Here is a 17,785-nt window from a genome sequence, read left to right as displayed (position 1 = left end):
CTAGATACGATGGATTTTATATAAAGCGTGTCAGCACTGAAAATGGTTGAACAGGTGTAGTCGATTCCAATTCCAAAGCATAAAATAAACAGGCTTTTGTACGATCTAATCTATCTGTATTTTTGTAAATTTCGCCCAAGTGGAACCTAACATTGATACAAACGTTGGTCTATTGTTTTCTCTCGAGACAGGTAGACTTACCATGCTTCTGCACAATCCCAACCATTGGATTTTGTCATAATGTCCAGTATGCCTTCTGCCATTTCCTGGCTCTGTTGTGCTAAATGTGATTTTGCAAGCCATAAACGACAATTCACATCATGTGGATCAATAGCCAGTGCCTTTTGAAATGCCGCTTGTGCCTGCTCAAGATCACCGTCTCTCTGCAGTAATTGTCCCAAAACACACCACACTTGAGGGTTGGTGATCCAATCCACATTCTCTGCTTCTTCCACTGCTTTACGTGCTTCGTCTAGTTTGCCCAATTTCATGAAAACATGGGCAGTGAGTAGCCACAAATCAGACAAGATGCGATCAGATCTCTTCTTTCTCAGTACGGTGCGCGTGCTAGGCTTGCTGGGGACGTTGCTGGGCTGTAAGATGGATTGGATGCTCAACACAGATGGCGAGAGACTTTGCAGTGAGGCAACAGAATTGCCAGCTATACTTTTCACATCTAAAAATAACAGGGCTATATGAGTAATGCCTCACTTTAGTGCAATTGAATGTCAAACTTACCATACGGCGAGGTGGGGAGTGATTGATTGCTTAAATTGCCTCGAGATGTCATGGGGGCACTGGCTGTGCTGTAGATACTGTTGTCGTGAGGAAGTTTGGATCGACTGCTGGAACCTTTAGATCCAAAAATATGCAGTCCATGAATATGAGGATGATGATGGTGATGCTGCTGCTGCTGCTGTTGTTGTTGTTGTTGTTGTTGTTGTAACTGTGATTTGCCGTCTTCGTCAGGCACTGTCAATAATTGGTTACCAGCAGCACCGGACCCCAAGGGCGATGGATTAGTAGTTAAATTGGAAGTAGAGCGAGCTCTTCCAGCTGTCAGTAATTGAGTGTCGCTACCACTGACATATACATTATCATGAGACCGCGAGCCTAGATGGCCAGTGGACGTTGACGTAATGATATCAGCGCTAGATGGGTTATGCACCATACTACTGCTTGCACTTCGGCCTCTTCTCGCTGTCTGTAACTCACTGAGATTGCCCAAGGACCCCGAGATGATCATACCATGATGGGCACCGCCATAAGCAGAATCAGACTGAATGCTTACTGAAATATCGGGCATGGCAATTTTACGGTAAGATGCAAATAAGGTTTCGGAAGACTCCAATGCGGCTTCTGGTCCGTGCAGTGCTTGCAACAACAAGGTGCGGGTCATTTGATACATCATATGTTGCTCTGCATCCACATAATCGTCGTCCATGGATTCTGGTGCTTGCTGTAGTCCCATTTCGCATGTCTTGAGTGCTTGTCGATAATCGCCTTGAGCTGGGCAAGAGATGAGCAGTGTCAGCAAATGCCATAACGTAATGTGGGAGGGATTCCGCTGAATTGCAACGGTGATGGACTGAACTGCTTGCCGAATAGCATGCATGTCCGCTTGCTGCAAGGCCAGTTGGTAGTATATCTCCCACGAGTCGCTGTTGAGTTCAGCCGAGTGTTTGAGGTAACGAAGCGCCTTTTCGTGATAGAAGGGCCTTAATTCAGGGTCAAATGTTTGGTATCCTAGCAACCCGTAAGCAACACCAACAGCACGGTAGACTTCAGCACCAATGTCCAGCAATGTCGACATGCGCTCTTTTTTGGTTTGTTTCTGAAGAAGCTCTTTTGCTATCTCTGCCATTTCAACAGCATCAACACCTCGACACAAATCGTTACAGTACATTCTGATAGCACCCACAAGCACATGCAGTGTATCTGCAATCTCTTCCTTTTCGTTGCTCTTGATGGTAGATATATCACCCACAATCGACTCACGACGTTCTGGCAGCGTTTGATCCAACTCGTCGGTGCTGATATCCGGTCGGGCTACAGGAACAGGCATGTTGAGGCCGGTCTTGTCTGTTGCCAGTGCCTGTCCATCACGGTGTGTCTCCTTCCAACCATGAGAAACGAGACCTACCAAGTAAAGATAGGCCTGCAACGCATGTTCCGCTTCCTCAAACTCACCCAAACGTACCAATGCATGAAACAAATGTCGCGTAATCAGGGGTGAATTGAATGTGCGTTGAGATGCTCTATCCAATGCTTCCACAAACCCTCTTAAATCATGCGCAGAGGCACCTATCAAATCAAAATCGCTGGCAAACTGATCCACAAAATCCAACACGCGCTGATTTACTTGTCCTGCCTTGGGTAGCGGCACATCCAGGTACAGCATCTTTTCGTAAATCGTGTGCAGTTGAGATTGCTCAATGATAAACATATGTCGGTGCAACTGAGGATCCACCTCTCCATCATCTGTCATTGTCGTCGGGACATTCATCACAGGCAAACAGTACTTGCCTTGGCGGTATATAAGCGATACGTATTGCAATGAATGGCGAGTGATGGTCATACGTTTATGCATACGCCAAATGGTGGGTTGGCCAATTGTTATTTTTTGATATTGACGCATGAATTCCAATAACGAGGATGTGCTCACAAAGGACCTTGTGTAGATTTTGGATTAGCTTCGTTCACGGATATGGGACAAACTGACTTACTCTTTCTTCAGGCCTAGTAGTGTGGCTCGGTACAGTGATTCTTCGGACCATTCAACGAGTGATTTGTTCTTGACAGAAGCGTTCTCCGATATCAATGATCCAACACCTTGGTAAGTTTGCACAGCGTCTTCCTCATTGCCTGTCAGTTCGTATGCAATGGCTAATAGGGTGATATACACTTAGCAATTGCTGTATACTACTCTCAAGACATTCAAAACCAACCTTTGATAGCTCTTGCCTGCAAAAATAAAACGAATCCATATCCTTGGCTGACATGTTCCTTTTCAAACTGAAGTTGTGCAATGATGGAGACTGCCTTGTCATATTCTCCACATTCAAAATGGGACCTTGCTAGCACAACCTTTGCAAACTACTCTCAAATTCAGTCTGCCTGATCTTCTGCTCCTCCCGTATCATGCTCAAAATTACCTCTTTTTGAGTTGCATTAACATCTGTTGGATCAGCAAGTTGAATGGCTGCCAAAAGTTGACTTTGAATTGGCTTGACGAGGTTTGGATCCAAACGATCCTCCATGCTAATATGATACGGATCGTCCATGCGGTAGTTTGGCGTGCTGCTGGAACGTGCACTGTTGATTAGTTGAATAAGGTTGATCTCTGCCAAGACGGTCTGCTCCAAGACTGGATTAAATGGGAGGGGGGGACTCATGTTAATCATACACGTTTTTGGAGCATGAAGAAAAGCAATTGTACTCTCACCTGTTCCTTCTGAATAATATTTCTTGTATCGTCTTGCCAACTCGGGTATCACAGCCCAATTTCCGTTGCAACGAGCAACATCGATGTCTTTGGATAACTGGATAGCCTTTGCTGAAGCCATTTATTTTTGTTTCAATACGAAAAAGAGAAAAAGAAGAAGAAAAAAGACAAAAGGAAAACGAGGGGCTTTATAAATAAATAAGCAAAAATGTGTCTTCATCCTGTATTGGGTAAAACAACTTTGCTTTTGTGGAGAACAGCTGAAGCGGATAGCAAAAAATGAGAACCCGATATTTGATCATTCATCATCGATTACAGCAGAAAGAGACATTTGGAACATGTCGTCTCAAAATCCAATGACCAATGTGTTTGTTTTGAACATTACAGTAACCAGATTGCGTTGTTTGTGTGCACATTTTATTCATGCAGTAATACAGTGCCACACATTCTTTATGCTATCGGATGAGAGTATCCATTTCTTGCTGTTGGAGTGACGATGGAGGCATGATTTGCCTTGACTGCATTCAAAGTGAAATCTATATGTCAGTGTTTGTAGTAGTAGTAGTAGTAGTAGTAGTAGTAGTAGTAGTAGTAATAGTAGTAGTAAATGCATGACTATTTGAGATTAGGATGACACTTGCTAGCAGAAGGAGCTTTTCGCGCGAATGCTAGGAACGAATGTACCCTGGGCAAGTTCAAATCCTCGTGGATGAGATTGAGCCTCTAAATATACCAGTTTGGCTTATGTTCTTATATATATATATATAAATCTGAATGAAAAGAGTAGGGTAAGGTATACAGTACAAGTTACAGTGCTTCTAGGTTCATGCTCTTCTTCTTATTAGCTTCAAAAGCATGTATGGCCTTCATGATTTGGAAAAGCATTCTCTTTACTAGCTGCTAAAATTGCTTGAAGCTCCGGTGCGCTGCTGTTCCTTCAGATTGGCCAAATTTGCTCCAAATTCGACTCAAATGAAATATTTTGGCAGATTCGACTATAAAAACATGCTAATCATCCGATGCTTCTTTAAGCTTCCTTGGAGTGCTTTTCAAGGCGCATCCAATGGTACCAAGTAAAATAGGTGTTTTGAATAAACTTATTGAATAATTTACGAAAATATGAAAAGAGGTTTCTGGCCAAAATGTCGAAATTTTATATATCAAAGTCCCACAAAGATGATTTCAGAGGTTGCTTTGGATCGATAGAAACGTTTTGATTCAAGATATACCATAGTAAAAGTCTTCATTATCAAGGTGGAAAATGCGATCGTTTGATTTTCGATAAAAACCATGAGGGGTACCTCATGCTGTTTGGTCGATTTTTGACCATGTTTTTTGGTCCCCAAAAAGTCGAGCAAAAGTGTCAAAAAGTAACTGCCAGATGAGAGCAACCATTTGGGGCTATTCTGACAATCTAAAACGGCCTTGAACGCAAGAAAATGCAGCTCAAATGCGCTCATATTTTGCTGTATTAGGGACACTAAGGACTAAAAAGTGGGAATACCAGTATGCTGCTTGCCCGTATATGAAGTAACTACGTGTATATGGATGTAGAACATCACATAAGAGTCAGGTCCACAGATAATATGAAGGGTTACTTGTGTAAGTGGAGGGTCAAAATGAAAGTAGCTGTATTTTGATAAAATACGCAAGGGTAACCGGTAGCTCGAGCTGTCGCTGTGCAGGTTGGTTCTCTACCTTCGCTACACTTCGGTGAGAACCATCCGAAGCATAAACACTCATATGATTAGTGATTATATATCAATCAACAATCAGGGTTCTTCTTCTAACATTTTAGCTATATTAATTTTGGGATATTAGACAAAGGCCCGCAGCAGCGCGAGCCGTTTGAACGTAGGTTGGTTTCCACCGAAGCGAAGCGTAGGTCAGGAAACCACCCGAAGTGTTGAAAAGCTCGTATGCCATAGTAAAAGTCTTCATTACCAAGGTCAAAAACGTGATCGTTTGATTTTTGATAAAAACCATGAGGGGTACCTCATGCTTTTGGGTCGGTTTTTGGCGATCATTTTTTGGCAATCCCAAAAAAAGTTGAGCAAAGGTGTCAGAAAGTAAGTGCTAGATGAGGGCAATGGTTTGGTGCTATTCTGGCGATCTAAAACGGCGTCTAGCTTGAGAAATTACTGCTCAAATGCATTTTAATTTCGCTATGATTTGCATATTTTTGAGCAGCAAGAGGTGATGTAGGTATGCTGTCTGTCCGTATATGAATGGATTCCATTGATATAAATGTGGAGCATTGTAAGAGAGCCTGATCCACAGCTACAAGCTGCTTACTGAAGGTTCTTACTATGCGATATCTAATACACATGCAAATGTAGCATATGCCGTAATAAGCATAACTGGGATTGACGAGAACTTATGCCATATTTTCACATGGCTACGTTGTTTCCCACCAAGGCTCAGTTGTGTGGTCTCTTTGTCACATTTAAATTCGTTTTCTTTACTTTTATCCATACGTTGCTACTTTAAGAAGGTGAGAGTAGTACCATTTTGACAGTTGACATTTGCTCTATTTGATCCGCTTCATCCTATGCTTCCAGCTGTTTTCTATCCCCAATTATATTTATTTCACTATTGCAAAATGCTCATTTTCGACATTCACATTCAATGAGCTCTCTCTCCCCCCATTTTCTCATAGGCGTATTTCACATGAAAGATTTTAACACCAATGTTCAAGGTAAACAAAAAAAAAAAAAAAAAAAAAAAAAAAAAAAAAGATCATTTGACTCTGAAACAGGTGTAACTGGAAGCTTAATTCGGTTGTCCTTCTCTACCTCTCCTTATTCTCGCTACCAGAAATTACAATGCTCTCGATTCACCTCTCCTTCTGTTTGCATTCATCATGAGCTGTTTATTTAATTGGATGATAAGCATAGCTTCTTCTTTATTTACATCGTCTAGAACCAGTTTTCAATGATTTTTGTACCACAAAGTATGCACATTCAAATCAAGAAACAAGTGCACACCTCGGAAGACAAAGCATCGATAAGAGCACCATATAAAAATTGATGTCTTAGTCTCCATGGAATAGAACAAAACAGATTGTTTTTCGAGCCAGTACAAGCAATCTTGTGCCAACTATCATGGGTTGCTGTCAATGATATCAATCAAGTGTTTGGGCCACCATACATCATCATTATGCCCACATTCACATGGTGGGTTGATTCGTCTTCAGTATCATTCCTGTAACCTGTTTGTAATTCTCACGCCAAAAGTATTCATCTCATCATATAGAGTCAACATATTTCATAGCATAAGTTTAGGAGCTGCCCTCTTTTGGAAGGTCCCCGGATCATGCATAATCAAAACAGCTCATTTGTAGGCGAAATCGAACTAAAAAAAAAATTTACATGTAAAAGAGTAAACAAAACGACATGGATTGAAGAGAGATGAACAAGTAAATGGTCGTTGCATAGTCAAAAAGAAGATATTCTACTATAAAGTATGCACATCATTGGAAAGCAAATTGTTTGGGGAATGCAATGGTGCTGTTTTCAGGATCCAAGGTGAGGTGAACATCGCGAAATTCATCAAAACAACACGAAACAATACGAAACTAACGCCGTGAGGTCTTTTGGTTCGAGACTTTCCACAGTGACATGGTATATAAAGAGGGAAACTTTTAGATGGATGAATACTTTACCTTTGTTCTTTTACTATTAGCGTGTAACACCCTTTCGTTTGCATGCTACTTTCTTGCTTTTACTTGTATCGCTCTCTCTTATGGCACCACTTTGTTTCTTTCAAGTCAGGTTTTTTTTTTTTTGTTAATGGAGGTGTTTTTTTTGGGGTTGCGTGCTCTGTTGTGTGTGTTCAACCCATTGGCTTACTCGTAGGTCGCCTGAGCATGTAACAGTGTCTTGGGTTGGTAGTTGGGCCTCACGCTAGGTACGCTCTCCATTTGGGAACATTTAGACTCTCACTTTCTCGTAGTTGTTCCTGTGAGCATCATTGCCATTGTAAATGGCTTTGAGAAACCAAGAAGAGTCTTTTTTTTTTTATATATATAAATGTAAATGAATAATGTAAATGATAATAAACTATGCCTTTAACCTTCTAAATTAATGTTGTCATCAGTTACTATGTGCCATTTTGAAGATGCCATGTACACGAAATGCGTGCTTTCATTACTACTAGGTTGGCCAGATGTCAATTTTCACGTTTGCAATTTGCCAACTATTCACGGCAGTGATAATCTGGAACGACTTATTTCTAACCATGCATTTGCTTGATGATAGATGCAATTGATGTAAGAATAATCGTCCTTCTTCTTTTTTCGTTATCAAACGTCTTGACTTGCTCATCGCAAGTCTGTGTTGCATTGGAGGCGGAAGGATCACCTAGCCTCCTAGTGCCATCTACAGCCTAAATCATGAGCTACCAACATTGTAAATCGTTGGACATCTAATGTATCCGAAGCTGACATTATATTTATGGCATAGTTTTTTTTTTTTTTTTTTTTTTTTTTTTTTTTTTTTTTTTTAGTATACATTTAACCAGTGTGCTTGACTAGTCTACATCCATTCATTGGAGTGCCCAACATCTGATTCTGATACCAACATTGTATCACTTTTTATTCCTTAATGGCTACCATACTATTGTAGCTTGTATTTCGATGCATGAATTGCTGTCAGTTAAAGCGCAACAGCACACAGCGAAATGCATAGCGTTCGTATACCTAATGAGGAATGCTGAAATAACCTTTTCTTCCATGTTTTGATATTTGCAAACAAGGTGTGATCTTAATCTGTGTTTGTTTGTTTGTGAACGGATAAACTGTAATATGATGCTTCTATCTCAAGTTACCGAGGAGAAATTCCTGCAGAGGTGCCTGGGTCAGTGGACCTACTAGTAGCCAACACGATGGCTCTTCAATGTTGCAATGTATTCAGTGTCAAGGATCAAGAGTGTGTGTATAAGTGTTTTTGTGTGACTCGATGAATGTTCACATTACAACATCAACAACAACCTAAAAAGAACAAAAGCACCTTTTTTTTTCCCTTTACCCTATTATATAATAATATACCGCATGGACAAGGACACCGAGATCCGCCAATATGAACCAACAGATCAGGCGCAATTTGAACAGTTTTATAAGGAGATGCAGAGCAAAAAGAGAACCAGCCGAGTGTTGCATGCCCTCAAGCAGAGATCCAGTGCTAGGAGGACTTGGCAAGCAGGATTGGTGGGTATACTGGGCATACACTTCTCTCGACACAGTCATGCACTATGGCTGATAGCAGAGCTGCTGCTGTGGAGTGCTGGTGTGAGTGTGTTTTGGTTCAAATGGATCAGCCAAGAGTACGACGCAGAATTGCAAAAGACATGCCAGCACATGGCAACTGAACTAGCCAAGATTCGAAAGAGCGAAAAGAGCAATGCATGGATCATGACCAAGCAAGGCAACATCATTGGCACAGTCGCTTTGAAGTACGAATCAGGAGAAGGGAAGATTGGCTACTTGACAGGCATTGATCCGCAAGTTCGTCTATTACTGTTGAAGAACGCGTTCAGGTTTGGTCGAACAATCAATATTGATGTTGTAAGCAAATGGAAAGATGATATGAAATGGTCCGAAAGTGCATTGTAAAACAAACATTTGTTAAATCGCATACTCTCTCTCTCTCTCTCTCTGTCTCTCTACATATAACATATAATATATAAATGGATATCTCTTTTTCTTTCTTGTTTTCTTTTCCTACTCTCTTTGCCTCTCTCTCTCTCTCTCATTTCATGAGTAGTCATTTCACACTTGGAACGTTAAGGACATTGGATCAATTTCCAATGCATTGCTTGTTTTCACCTACTGCGTTGGATCATGATCTAAGCTATGTGGACAAGACGTATTACCATCAGCAGCAACCACCACTAACCACACAAGACGATGCCAAATCAGCAGCAGCATCAACCATGTTCCCGCAGAATGACAAACTACAGAGCAATGTGCAGAGCATCGTGCTAAACAAGACCATTGGCCTAGTAACATCTGTTTCCAGGCTTGATCTGTAAATATGCCCTCTCAACATGACAGACTAACAAACTAACCCTTCCATCCATGTGAATAGCCGCAACATTGGTTTATTTGCACTTCCTACCCAAGTAGCCTTATTAACCAGATTAACTATGCTTGATCTTTCTCATAACAAACTAGTGAAACTGCCATCCAACATTGACCAATTGAGAAATCTAAAGCAGCTGAATCTCTCCCATAACAACATTAGCCATTTACCTGCAAGCATCTATTCGCTCACCAAACTCGTTCATTTTGACATGTCATTCAACCCCATCGCCCACATCTCTGCCAACATGGCTCGTCTGCATCATCTCAATTACCTGGATCTATCCAACACAGACATCAGTTCCATTCCAGCCGAGTTACTCAATCTCTCCATGACCATCATCAAGACAGACCACTGTCCTCAATTGCTAGATCGATCCATTGAGCTGGAGCAGAAAACAGCACACAACCCACTCAGCCTCATTGAGATATGTGCCAGACAAATCATGCAGCCTATCCTCTATGATTTAATGGCAAAGAAAAAGAAAAAACGAGAGTTGAAAGAGCTCCAAAAGCAGCGATACAAGAGCTTCCAACAACTGCCCGGCCACATGATTTGCTATTTATCTCGGCCCAAAGCCTGTTCGTCCTGTGGTGGCCCTTATTTTCAATCATTTGTGGTGCGATATCGTATTGTACAACGACAAGATGAATCGTGGATCCCTGTTGAATACAGACTATGTTCTGCGCACTGGAATACAGAAAAAGATCGCATTCTATCACTGTTCTCGGACATTCCATCATCGTCGCTGCCACCGTCCACCGAGCCATGTCAATTGAAACTGATTCCGTCCGATGCCATGCTTATTCAATAAAAACCTTATTAATGTAAAACAAAGTGGAGAACAAAAGCTTAGCAAAGGGGGGGGGGGCTGCACAATGATGCTTCGGGGATCCTATTGTGAACCATTTAGCTTTGCAGTTGTTGTACAGAAAGAATAGCTTAAATCAAGCAAGTGTTATCATGGATCTAGCAAACAAAGGTTATGACAAGAAAACGTTGGGTGAAACTGAAATCATGCATCCACATCATCTCATAGCTCTCTCTCTCTCTCTCCCACACACACACACACACACACACACACACACACACAAGCCAGCTCCACTGATGCTCAGCCTGGCCATGGCCATTGGAAACAACCCACAAGCATGAGCATCCGTTACACAGAGACATGTTTACCAGTCTTTATAAAAGAAGCCTTTTTTCCTTTCTTTCTTCTTTTCGTTTTCTTTCCATCACAGTGTAAATAGATGTATTTTGACAATACTTTGATCCAGAAACAGGCCCGTCCTTTTGTGTATATAGAATACTCAAACAACACCAGCACTAGCTCCAGTGCGATCGCATCGTCCAGCCATCATATACCACTCCATCATCAGCATTCGCCTTCTACGACGACAGCTCCTCAATACCATCAGCATCAGCAGCAGCAGCAGCAGCAGCATGCCTCTAGTCCATCCGATTCCTCCTCTGCGTCATCTATCATTTCTACTGCGAGACCGCCACCGCCCGTACAAGCACCAGCAACACAGAAGCAAAACCAAGAACAGCCCAAAAAGAAGAAGCGACAGCATATTGGCTATGCATGTGATAAGTACGAAACATGTTTCCAAATGAATTGCATGCTTGAAAATTGATAGCATTACGTATTAGATGTCGCGAAAGAAGGGTTGGGTGTGATCGAGGAAAGCCTATTTGTGGCCAATGTAAGGACAGATATCACTGTCAGTACAGCAATCATGCGCTTCGCTTGGACAATGTTTCAATGCGACAAAGACTGGACGAATTAGAAAATCAAGTGGGCTGGCTCACATCATTTGTCACGAACCTTGAACAAGACTATCGGTCGACGGTTCCCCGAATACAGCCACACGTGCAACACTATGTCACACAACAGCAACAGCCTCCTCCTGCTCAAGGAACCACACTATTACCGACAACATCAACAACCGCCATCGTACCTCGGATACAGCATGAGAGTCCCAGCGTCTATGACTGGGCTATTGGTACCGGCTGGCCCGTCATCGAGAATGCAGATGGCATGAAATCCATCTTTACTACCATTAAGAATTTCGAGGATCTCAGCGAGGCATTGAGAAATACAGTGGAAACCATCTACAATACCAAAGGCAACCCCATCTACAGACAGCCCAGCCAGTTTCCTCAGCAGTTGAGTCACATTTCCCGAGTCGACATCTCTGTGCAATCTCTCCACAACAGCACTGTATTCGCCAAAAGACCTTCCATCACGCATCACTGGGACGAAAAGAACAAAAGGGAACATACATTTACCTTATTTGAAAGCTTGAATCGCTACTCCAAAGCCTCGGGTGGTGACAACAGTTGCAACAGAAACGCCACTGGCACTAACGATCTCTCCAAAGACGTGAAATCTCGCTTAATCCACCAGCATCATAAATGTGGGTTTCCGATACTTGTGAGGCCATCTCGCTTCGAGAACCACTACCGACAAGGCCAATTAAAGCCCTTGGTGTTATCTTCTGTGTTCTCTCACTCTGTACCACACGCCTGTATCTACCATCCTCACCTCACACAGATTCAGGATTTCCGCGAATTGGGCGACAAGTTTTACAACCATTCACACGATTTACTAGGGATTGATGAGCCAGCCAACTTGTCCAACATTCATCAACGCACCTTGTTGATCACGTATGATTTGGATCTGGGCAGAGTGAGAAGGGCATTTCTCCATATAGGCATCGCCATTCGTATGTGTTTCATGTTGAATTTGCATCGTCCCGAAGGCTATGTGTCTTGCAAAACGCCCCATGAAAGAGAGCAATCCAAACGCATCTTTTGGACAGTGTGGTTTTACGATAACATGGTGTCTCATTTGTTCAATGATCAACTGTCTACCATCAAACTGAACCAAATCTCAATTGAACTACCCACACCACTGCCCGATTTCAACACCATTGAAATGGATCAAACGACATTTGCCATCAGCATCATCCAAATCAGAAAACTAGCAGGATCTATATCTGAGGAGTCGCGTAAAATGAGACCGCGTGCATTGGTGAATCATTTCAGAAAGAAGCTGCTACAATACTACCATGCACTGCCAAAGCATCTGCAATTTGGCAAGAAGAACCCAACCTCGTTTCCACCCGGCGCAAGCATATGGCTGAGACGCAATTATTTCTGCATTTTGCTAGACTATTGCCAATGCTGGATTACCATGTACAGAGCATTACTACCATCCGCAAACCATCAAGGCGAGCAACCACTGACGCCAGACGAAAACGAGGCCATTCTGCACACATCTCAGGCTGCTGTTGCGATAGTACAGCTGTTCCAAAACTGGTTCAAGACGTCATCCGAATCAGAAGAGAAGTTTGATTGTTTCTTTCGACCATACTTATACCACTTTATGAGCGCTAAGCATATATTCAGTGTAAGTTGGCATTGTGAGAATGGAGGGGAACACACACACACACATGGACTCACCCCCTTTATGCTAGTCCAATGTATCGCAATATGGGCGATCACCAGCACTTGTCTATGTAAGCAGAGCTTATCTTGTCTTGCTGTTGCAACTGTACCAAACAACACCAACCAGACGATCCTTTGATGAGAGTCAATTGGAGAAGGATATGCTTCAGTTCTTGAACAGACATCAGATTGGACAGAATGAAATTGTGTATCAGGCAATGATTGATGAAGCGCTGTTGGATGATCTCCATGCAGGTGGAGGTTGGAGCATCTTTTCAGTCAGCAAATCCACCACACCGGCGACCACGCCCATGGATGATGTGGGCTCAAAGTGTTCTTCCAATGATAGCATCATGAGCGATCCTTGCACAACTGAACTGGATCTGGATTACTTTTGTTGACATCAACACAATAAAAACCTGCTCATTTGGATGGTGGATCTAGAAGAATTGACTTTTAAAAAATCCTTGATTTCAAAGGGGTTTCATATTCATTAGGGCTTTTTCTTACACTTGACATGTCAAAAGGATGGAATCCATAAAAGACCCTTGAAACTGCAATTTGTAGACTGCATTATTTTTTTTTTTCATTAGAAACAGCAATGGATCAAGAGTGAAAAAAAAAAAATGAAAAAAAAACAATTCCTCTCTTCTTTCTGCTACTCTCAAATGTTGAAAATTCAATCCATCATCACATACATTGCTTTATGGATCACTGTGCTTGTGTCCATGTCACAAGCCGACAAGTCCATCACGGTAAAGAACAACTGTGGTAGTGTCATTACAGTGGGTGTCCTCACTAATGGTGTTAGTTCTGGACTGCCTGAACAAAGCTTTGACCTCACTCCTTCTGCCACCAACAGCTTCAGTAAGTCTGATTCCTGGGGAGGCCGTGTATGGGCTCGCTATCACTGCTCTGGATCGGCAGGCAAAGATTCAAGCAATTGTGGAGTACCTGGTGCAACAAATCCTGCTTCTTTGGCAGAATTCTTCTTTAAGGGTGCTGGTGGTAAAGATTTTTACGATATTAGTCTTGTCGATGGGTACAACATGCCCATGTCGATTGCGCCAAGTGGGGGAGCATCTCCTAGTGGGTATTCTTGCGGTTCACCACAGTGCTCCATCTCGGATTGTCCCAAAGAGTACGCTGTTACTGATGCCACGGGAAATGTCATTTCGTGCATGAGTGCTTGTTCAAAAACAGGCTCCTCTCAAGATTGTTGTACGGGTGCTAATAATAACCCAGATGCTTGCAAAGCCAGTGGCAATTCGGCTGCTATCAAACAGAAATGCCCAGATGCCTATAGCTTTGCTTACGATGATCAACAATCTACTTTTGAATGTGAGGCAGAAAGCTTTACTGTTACTTTTTGCTAGTGCGTCAATCAATAAACATAGTTGATTTTAATATAATGATATGGGGGGGTAATTCCTGAGAAATGCATGCAACATCTTGTCATTATAGCTTGCAGAAAACTAAATTCAACTGACCTGTTGTTCCCGTACCACTGCTGAATGCCATTCTATCAAGCTATACCTACCGCTCGCTCATAAACTGCATTCATAGTGCGAATTTGTTGAATTCTGCCAAATCATGCATCTTGCCATGCATTTCATGCAGCACTGACTTGCCTAAACCAAATTTGGTGTTCAATCTGATATTTGAAACTGCAATCATGTTATCAAATAAGCCTTTTCTCTTTAGACTTCCATGACCAACTGATAGATGCCACCAAAAGCCGCTAGTTGAACGACATGTCCATCCAATGCTATATTTCTGGTTTTCTTTTAAAGAGCTTCGATCACATTAAAGTCTATGGCTTTTCATTTGTCCAACCTACTTTATTCGAAAACTGGAAAAAGTCGTTCGATAACTCGTACAGCCTTATTTTCTCCACTTGAAGTGTGTAATCATGCGATTCAATCTTCCAGGGACCTTGCAAGATATCAAATTTCATTTACGAGCCACTGACCTGGCTAAAATCAGCAAACGTGAGGCTTGAATGACAGATCAATTTTTTTTTTTTTTTTGCTGTATGTTCTGTATATCCTTGCTCTATCAATTGAATAGCTTTTGTAACAATCCACATTTGAAGCTGGTGAGACACAAAATCAATACTAAAATGTTTAGCTTTCATTTATGTGAAGCGGTCATTGTATATCAAGGATATACGGACGATCAAAGAAACAGCAAGTTTTTCTATTTTCCTGACTAATGCCAATGTCAGTTTTCCATGTAAATGTGATATGTACCACAAAATGTTACTGATCTGTGTGTGTTACATGCCTAAATGAATGAGATGTTATATATAAACAGGTAAAAAAAAAAGTGGAGTTATCAAGTAGGATGTTGCCATTATCTGATCCATATCATCCCACTGAAGTTTTATTCTCTTGGTTTAAGATCTTTCAAATGTGTTTATCGGATCTTTAACTTGATTAGGAGGAAATGCTAGAAAGAGTTGTCTAGACGGAAGTTTTGGATCAGGACATTCAACCGCTGGCTTTTGTTGGTGTAGGCTTTATCATGTTTACGCTGGCAGATCGCATTACAGCTTCATAGCGGTAGTAATTTAGCTTTTTTGAACAGTTAATCAGCGAGATACGTTTGTATCCATGTTTGGCCATGACGAATGCTCGGGTGCTGCTTCAGCTGTTGGTAAAAATGCAGTGCAAACAACATTGATAGGGCGTGGAAGGGGCCTTTGAAATGAATTATGGCCAGATTTTGTTTCCAGGATGAAAATCTGATATAAAAAGAGAGGTTTTTGCTGTGAATTTTTTCAGAAATCCATCTCTCTCTCTCTCTCTCTCTCTCTCTCTCTCTCTCTCTCTCTCCAATGGCAATTGGCTCTAAACTCTGGAATACTCTGTCTTCCCCTGGAAGGCACCATAAAGTAGAATGCTCTGCACCCACTCAATTCGTTACTAAAAGCAAGACTCAAGACTCATTTGAAGTTGTTGGCGAAGAATTACCTCATAATATCAGACTATATCATCCTGAAGAACGCAAGCCCATGGGTGGTAGAATCTTTGATGGCATTACTCAATACGCTGGCTCGCGTATTGCTTTTGTGGTCACCCTAATCTTGCTCGTAGCTTGGGCTATCGTAGGTGCTGTGCTTGGTGCCCCTGAGACCTGGCAGATTGTTATGCAAGATGCCTCCTCTATTCAATGCTACATCAGTGATTCGTAAGTGAAAATGCACTGCTTTGATTTGGGCCTATGCTAATCGTCTGCGCCATAGCCTCTTGATGCGCCAACAGCAAAATTATACATACAAATTACTGACCATCATCTCTCAATTGCGTTCAAGAGTGGCTACGGTGGATCGAATCTTGCGTAATCCGCAGGCACATCAAGGTATAGATGCTCAGCAAGTAAATAAGATGGTCATTAAGGACGATGTTGGTGATGCTGTCAAGATGCCCAGTGAAAACCTATTTGATCGTGTGTGTAATTTTGCCTCTATGGCTGTGGGATCCATGGCCTCTCTCGCCATTTACTGGGGTGGTATTCTTGCGTGGATTGGTGTTGGACATTCTCTTGACTTTAGTGATCTATGGCAACTCTATATCAACACAGGCGTAGCTGTTGAACTTACTTTTACCTCCATGTTCCTTCAGAATACTCGCCGTCGTCACATGGAATACCTTGAAAAGTGTTTAAAGAGAATCATGGAAACTGATGTCGAATTGGAGTTGCTTCTTCGTGAGCAAGCTGATGATAACGAGCCTAATCCTATTGTTTGCATTGATCCTCCTCAAGTATCTCGTGCAATCAGAGCTATTGATTACTATGGTGATGTTATCGGCACTGGTATTGGTGCATTCATCAGCGTTTGCGTCTTTATTACTTGGATTGGCGTTGGAAACATGATGGAATACAGTAGCGACTGGTGGTTAATTGTAAGTTTTGTGGATGGTGGGATGTGACCTCTGAAGTTTGCTAACAAGCTCATTAGATTGGAACCTATACCGGCTTGGTGGGCTTCGTGGATGGCTTTGTTTTGCGTAATGTGTACTTTCGACAAGACGAAATGCTGGATGAACAGTTCAATATCCTTGTTGATAACGACGAGCGCCTCTATCAGTTCCTAAACATCCCTCTCCCTACAAAACCCTTGGAAGAAGACCACTCTATTATTACAAGAATCAGTAACTGGATGGGGCGTGTCTGTGCAATGCCACTTGCTGTATTATTCTCTGTCATTGTTGTCCTTGCTCTTATTGCCGTTGCTAGTGCCATGAAGTGGAATCAAACTGGTCAGCTCCTCTGTAACACGCCCACCATGATTATCGAAGGCTTTCTCCTGATTGTATTGATCCAGGCGCATAACATGTCAAACATCAAGCGTCGTGTTCAATTGCACGATATCTTGATTCGTAGACTCCAATTGCTACAATATGCCAAAATGAATAAGAACGCGTACCATGTCAATGAAAAGCATGTACAAGAAAAGCATGTACAAGAAAAACATGTACATGAAGCCGCTCATGAAAAGAAAAACTAGCTTTCATATTATATACCTTTGATCTTGATGATCTCAAAATGCCAAATACTTTTATTTAGACTCTTGCACTATCCATATTCTTAATTTCAATAAAACTGATAATTAAACTTGAATATTCTATCGCATTACGTATCATTAAACGCATCTTTTGTATTGAATTTCTCATGAAGCACAGTAGTGTTGGGTAGATACAACCTCTGTGTTAGATACGGAAGACGTTTCGCACGCTAGAGTAGGATCGCTGGCCACCTTATGAGAAAATTGCAGTTTAAATCTTGTAAGCTTAATGCTTAG

The 17,785-nt window shown here is 41.9% G+C and overlaps 6 protein-coding genes across 6 annotated transcripts; 5 read left to right on the top strand and 1 right to left on the bottom strand.

Moving 5' to 3' along the window:
• Positions 1–16: 16 nt before the first annotated feature.
• On the bottom strand, positions 17–3,566 carry ATC70_013317 (uncharacterized protein; the record flags this gene model as incomplete). Its single annotated transcript, XM_064832481.1, has 7 exons — positions 17–146; positions 202–676; positions 739–2,672; positions 2,727–2,886; positions 2,949–3,096; positions 3,156–3,367; positions 3,446–3,566. 7 exons carry the CDS (start codon positions 3,564–3,566, stop codon positions 17–19), a joined length of 3,180 nt encoding a protein of 1,059 aa, XP_064678740.1.
• Positions 3,567–8,495: 4,929 nt separating this feature from the next.
• On the top strand, positions 8,496–9,056 carry ATC70_013316 (uncharacterized protein; the record flags this gene model as incomplete). Its single annotated transcript, XM_064832480.1, has 1 exon — positions 8,496–9,056. The coding sequence occupies one exon, from the start codon at positions 8,496–8,498 to the stop codon at positions 9,054–9,056; it is 561 nt and encodes a 186-aa protein (XP_064678739.1).
• A 143-nt stretch (positions 9,057–9,199) lies between these two features.
• Positions 9,200–10,339, top strand: ATC70_013315 (uncharacterized protein; the record flags this gene model as incomplete). Its single annotated transcript, XM_064832479.1, has 2 exons — positions 9,200–9,471; positions 9,532–10,339. The coding sequence occupies 2 exons, from the start codon at positions 9,200–9,202 to the stop codon at positions 10,337–10,339; spliced, it is 1,080 nt and encodes a 359-aa protein (XP_064678738.1).
• Positions 10,340–10,775: 436 nt separating this feature from the next.
• ATC70_013314 (uncharacterized protein) lies at positions 10,776–13,379 on the top strand (the record flags this gene model as incomplete). The annotated part of the gene is made up of 3 exons (XM_064832478.1): positions 10,776–11,119; positions 11,179–12,940; positions 13,008–13,379. The coding sequence occupies 3 exons, from the start codon at positions 10,776–10,778 to the stop codon at positions 13,377–13,379; spliced, it is 2,478 nt and encodes an 825-aa protein (XP_064678737.1).
• Positions 13,380–13,646: 267 nt separating this feature from the next.
• ATC70_013313 (uncharacterized protein) lies at positions 13,647–14,354 on the top strand (the record flags this gene model as incomplete). The annotated part of the gene is made up of 1 exon (XM_064832477.1): positions 13,647–14,354. The coding sequence occupies one exon, from the start codon at positions 13,647–13,649 to the stop codon at positions 14,352–14,354; it is 708 nt and encodes a 235-aa protein (XP_064678736.1).
• Positions 14,355–15,817: 1,463 nt separating this feature from the next.
• On the top strand, positions 15,818–17,491 carry ATC70_013312 (uncharacterized protein; the record flags this gene model as incomplete). Its single annotated transcript, XM_064832476.1, has 3 exons — positions 15,818–16,170; positions 16,226–16,886; positions 16,943–17,491. The coding sequence occupies 3 exons, from the start codon at positions 15,818–15,820 to the stop codon at positions 17,489–17,491; spliced, it is 1,563 nt and encodes a 520-aa protein (XP_064678735.1).
• Positions 17,492–17,785: the final 294 nt, after the last annotated feature.

The sequence above is a fragment of the Mucor velutinosus genome (assembly GCF_035048745.1).
Source record: "Mucor velutinosus strain NIH1002 chromosome Unknown tig00001575, whole genome shotgun sequence".
Classification (NCBI taxonomy): domain Eukaryota; kingdom Fungi; phylum Mucoromycota; class Mucoromycetes; order Mucorales; family Mucoraceae; genus Mucor; species Mucor velutinosus.
The sequence above is the reverse complement of the archived record's forward strand: the minus strand, read 5'-3'. Positions and strand labels throughout refer to the sequence as shown.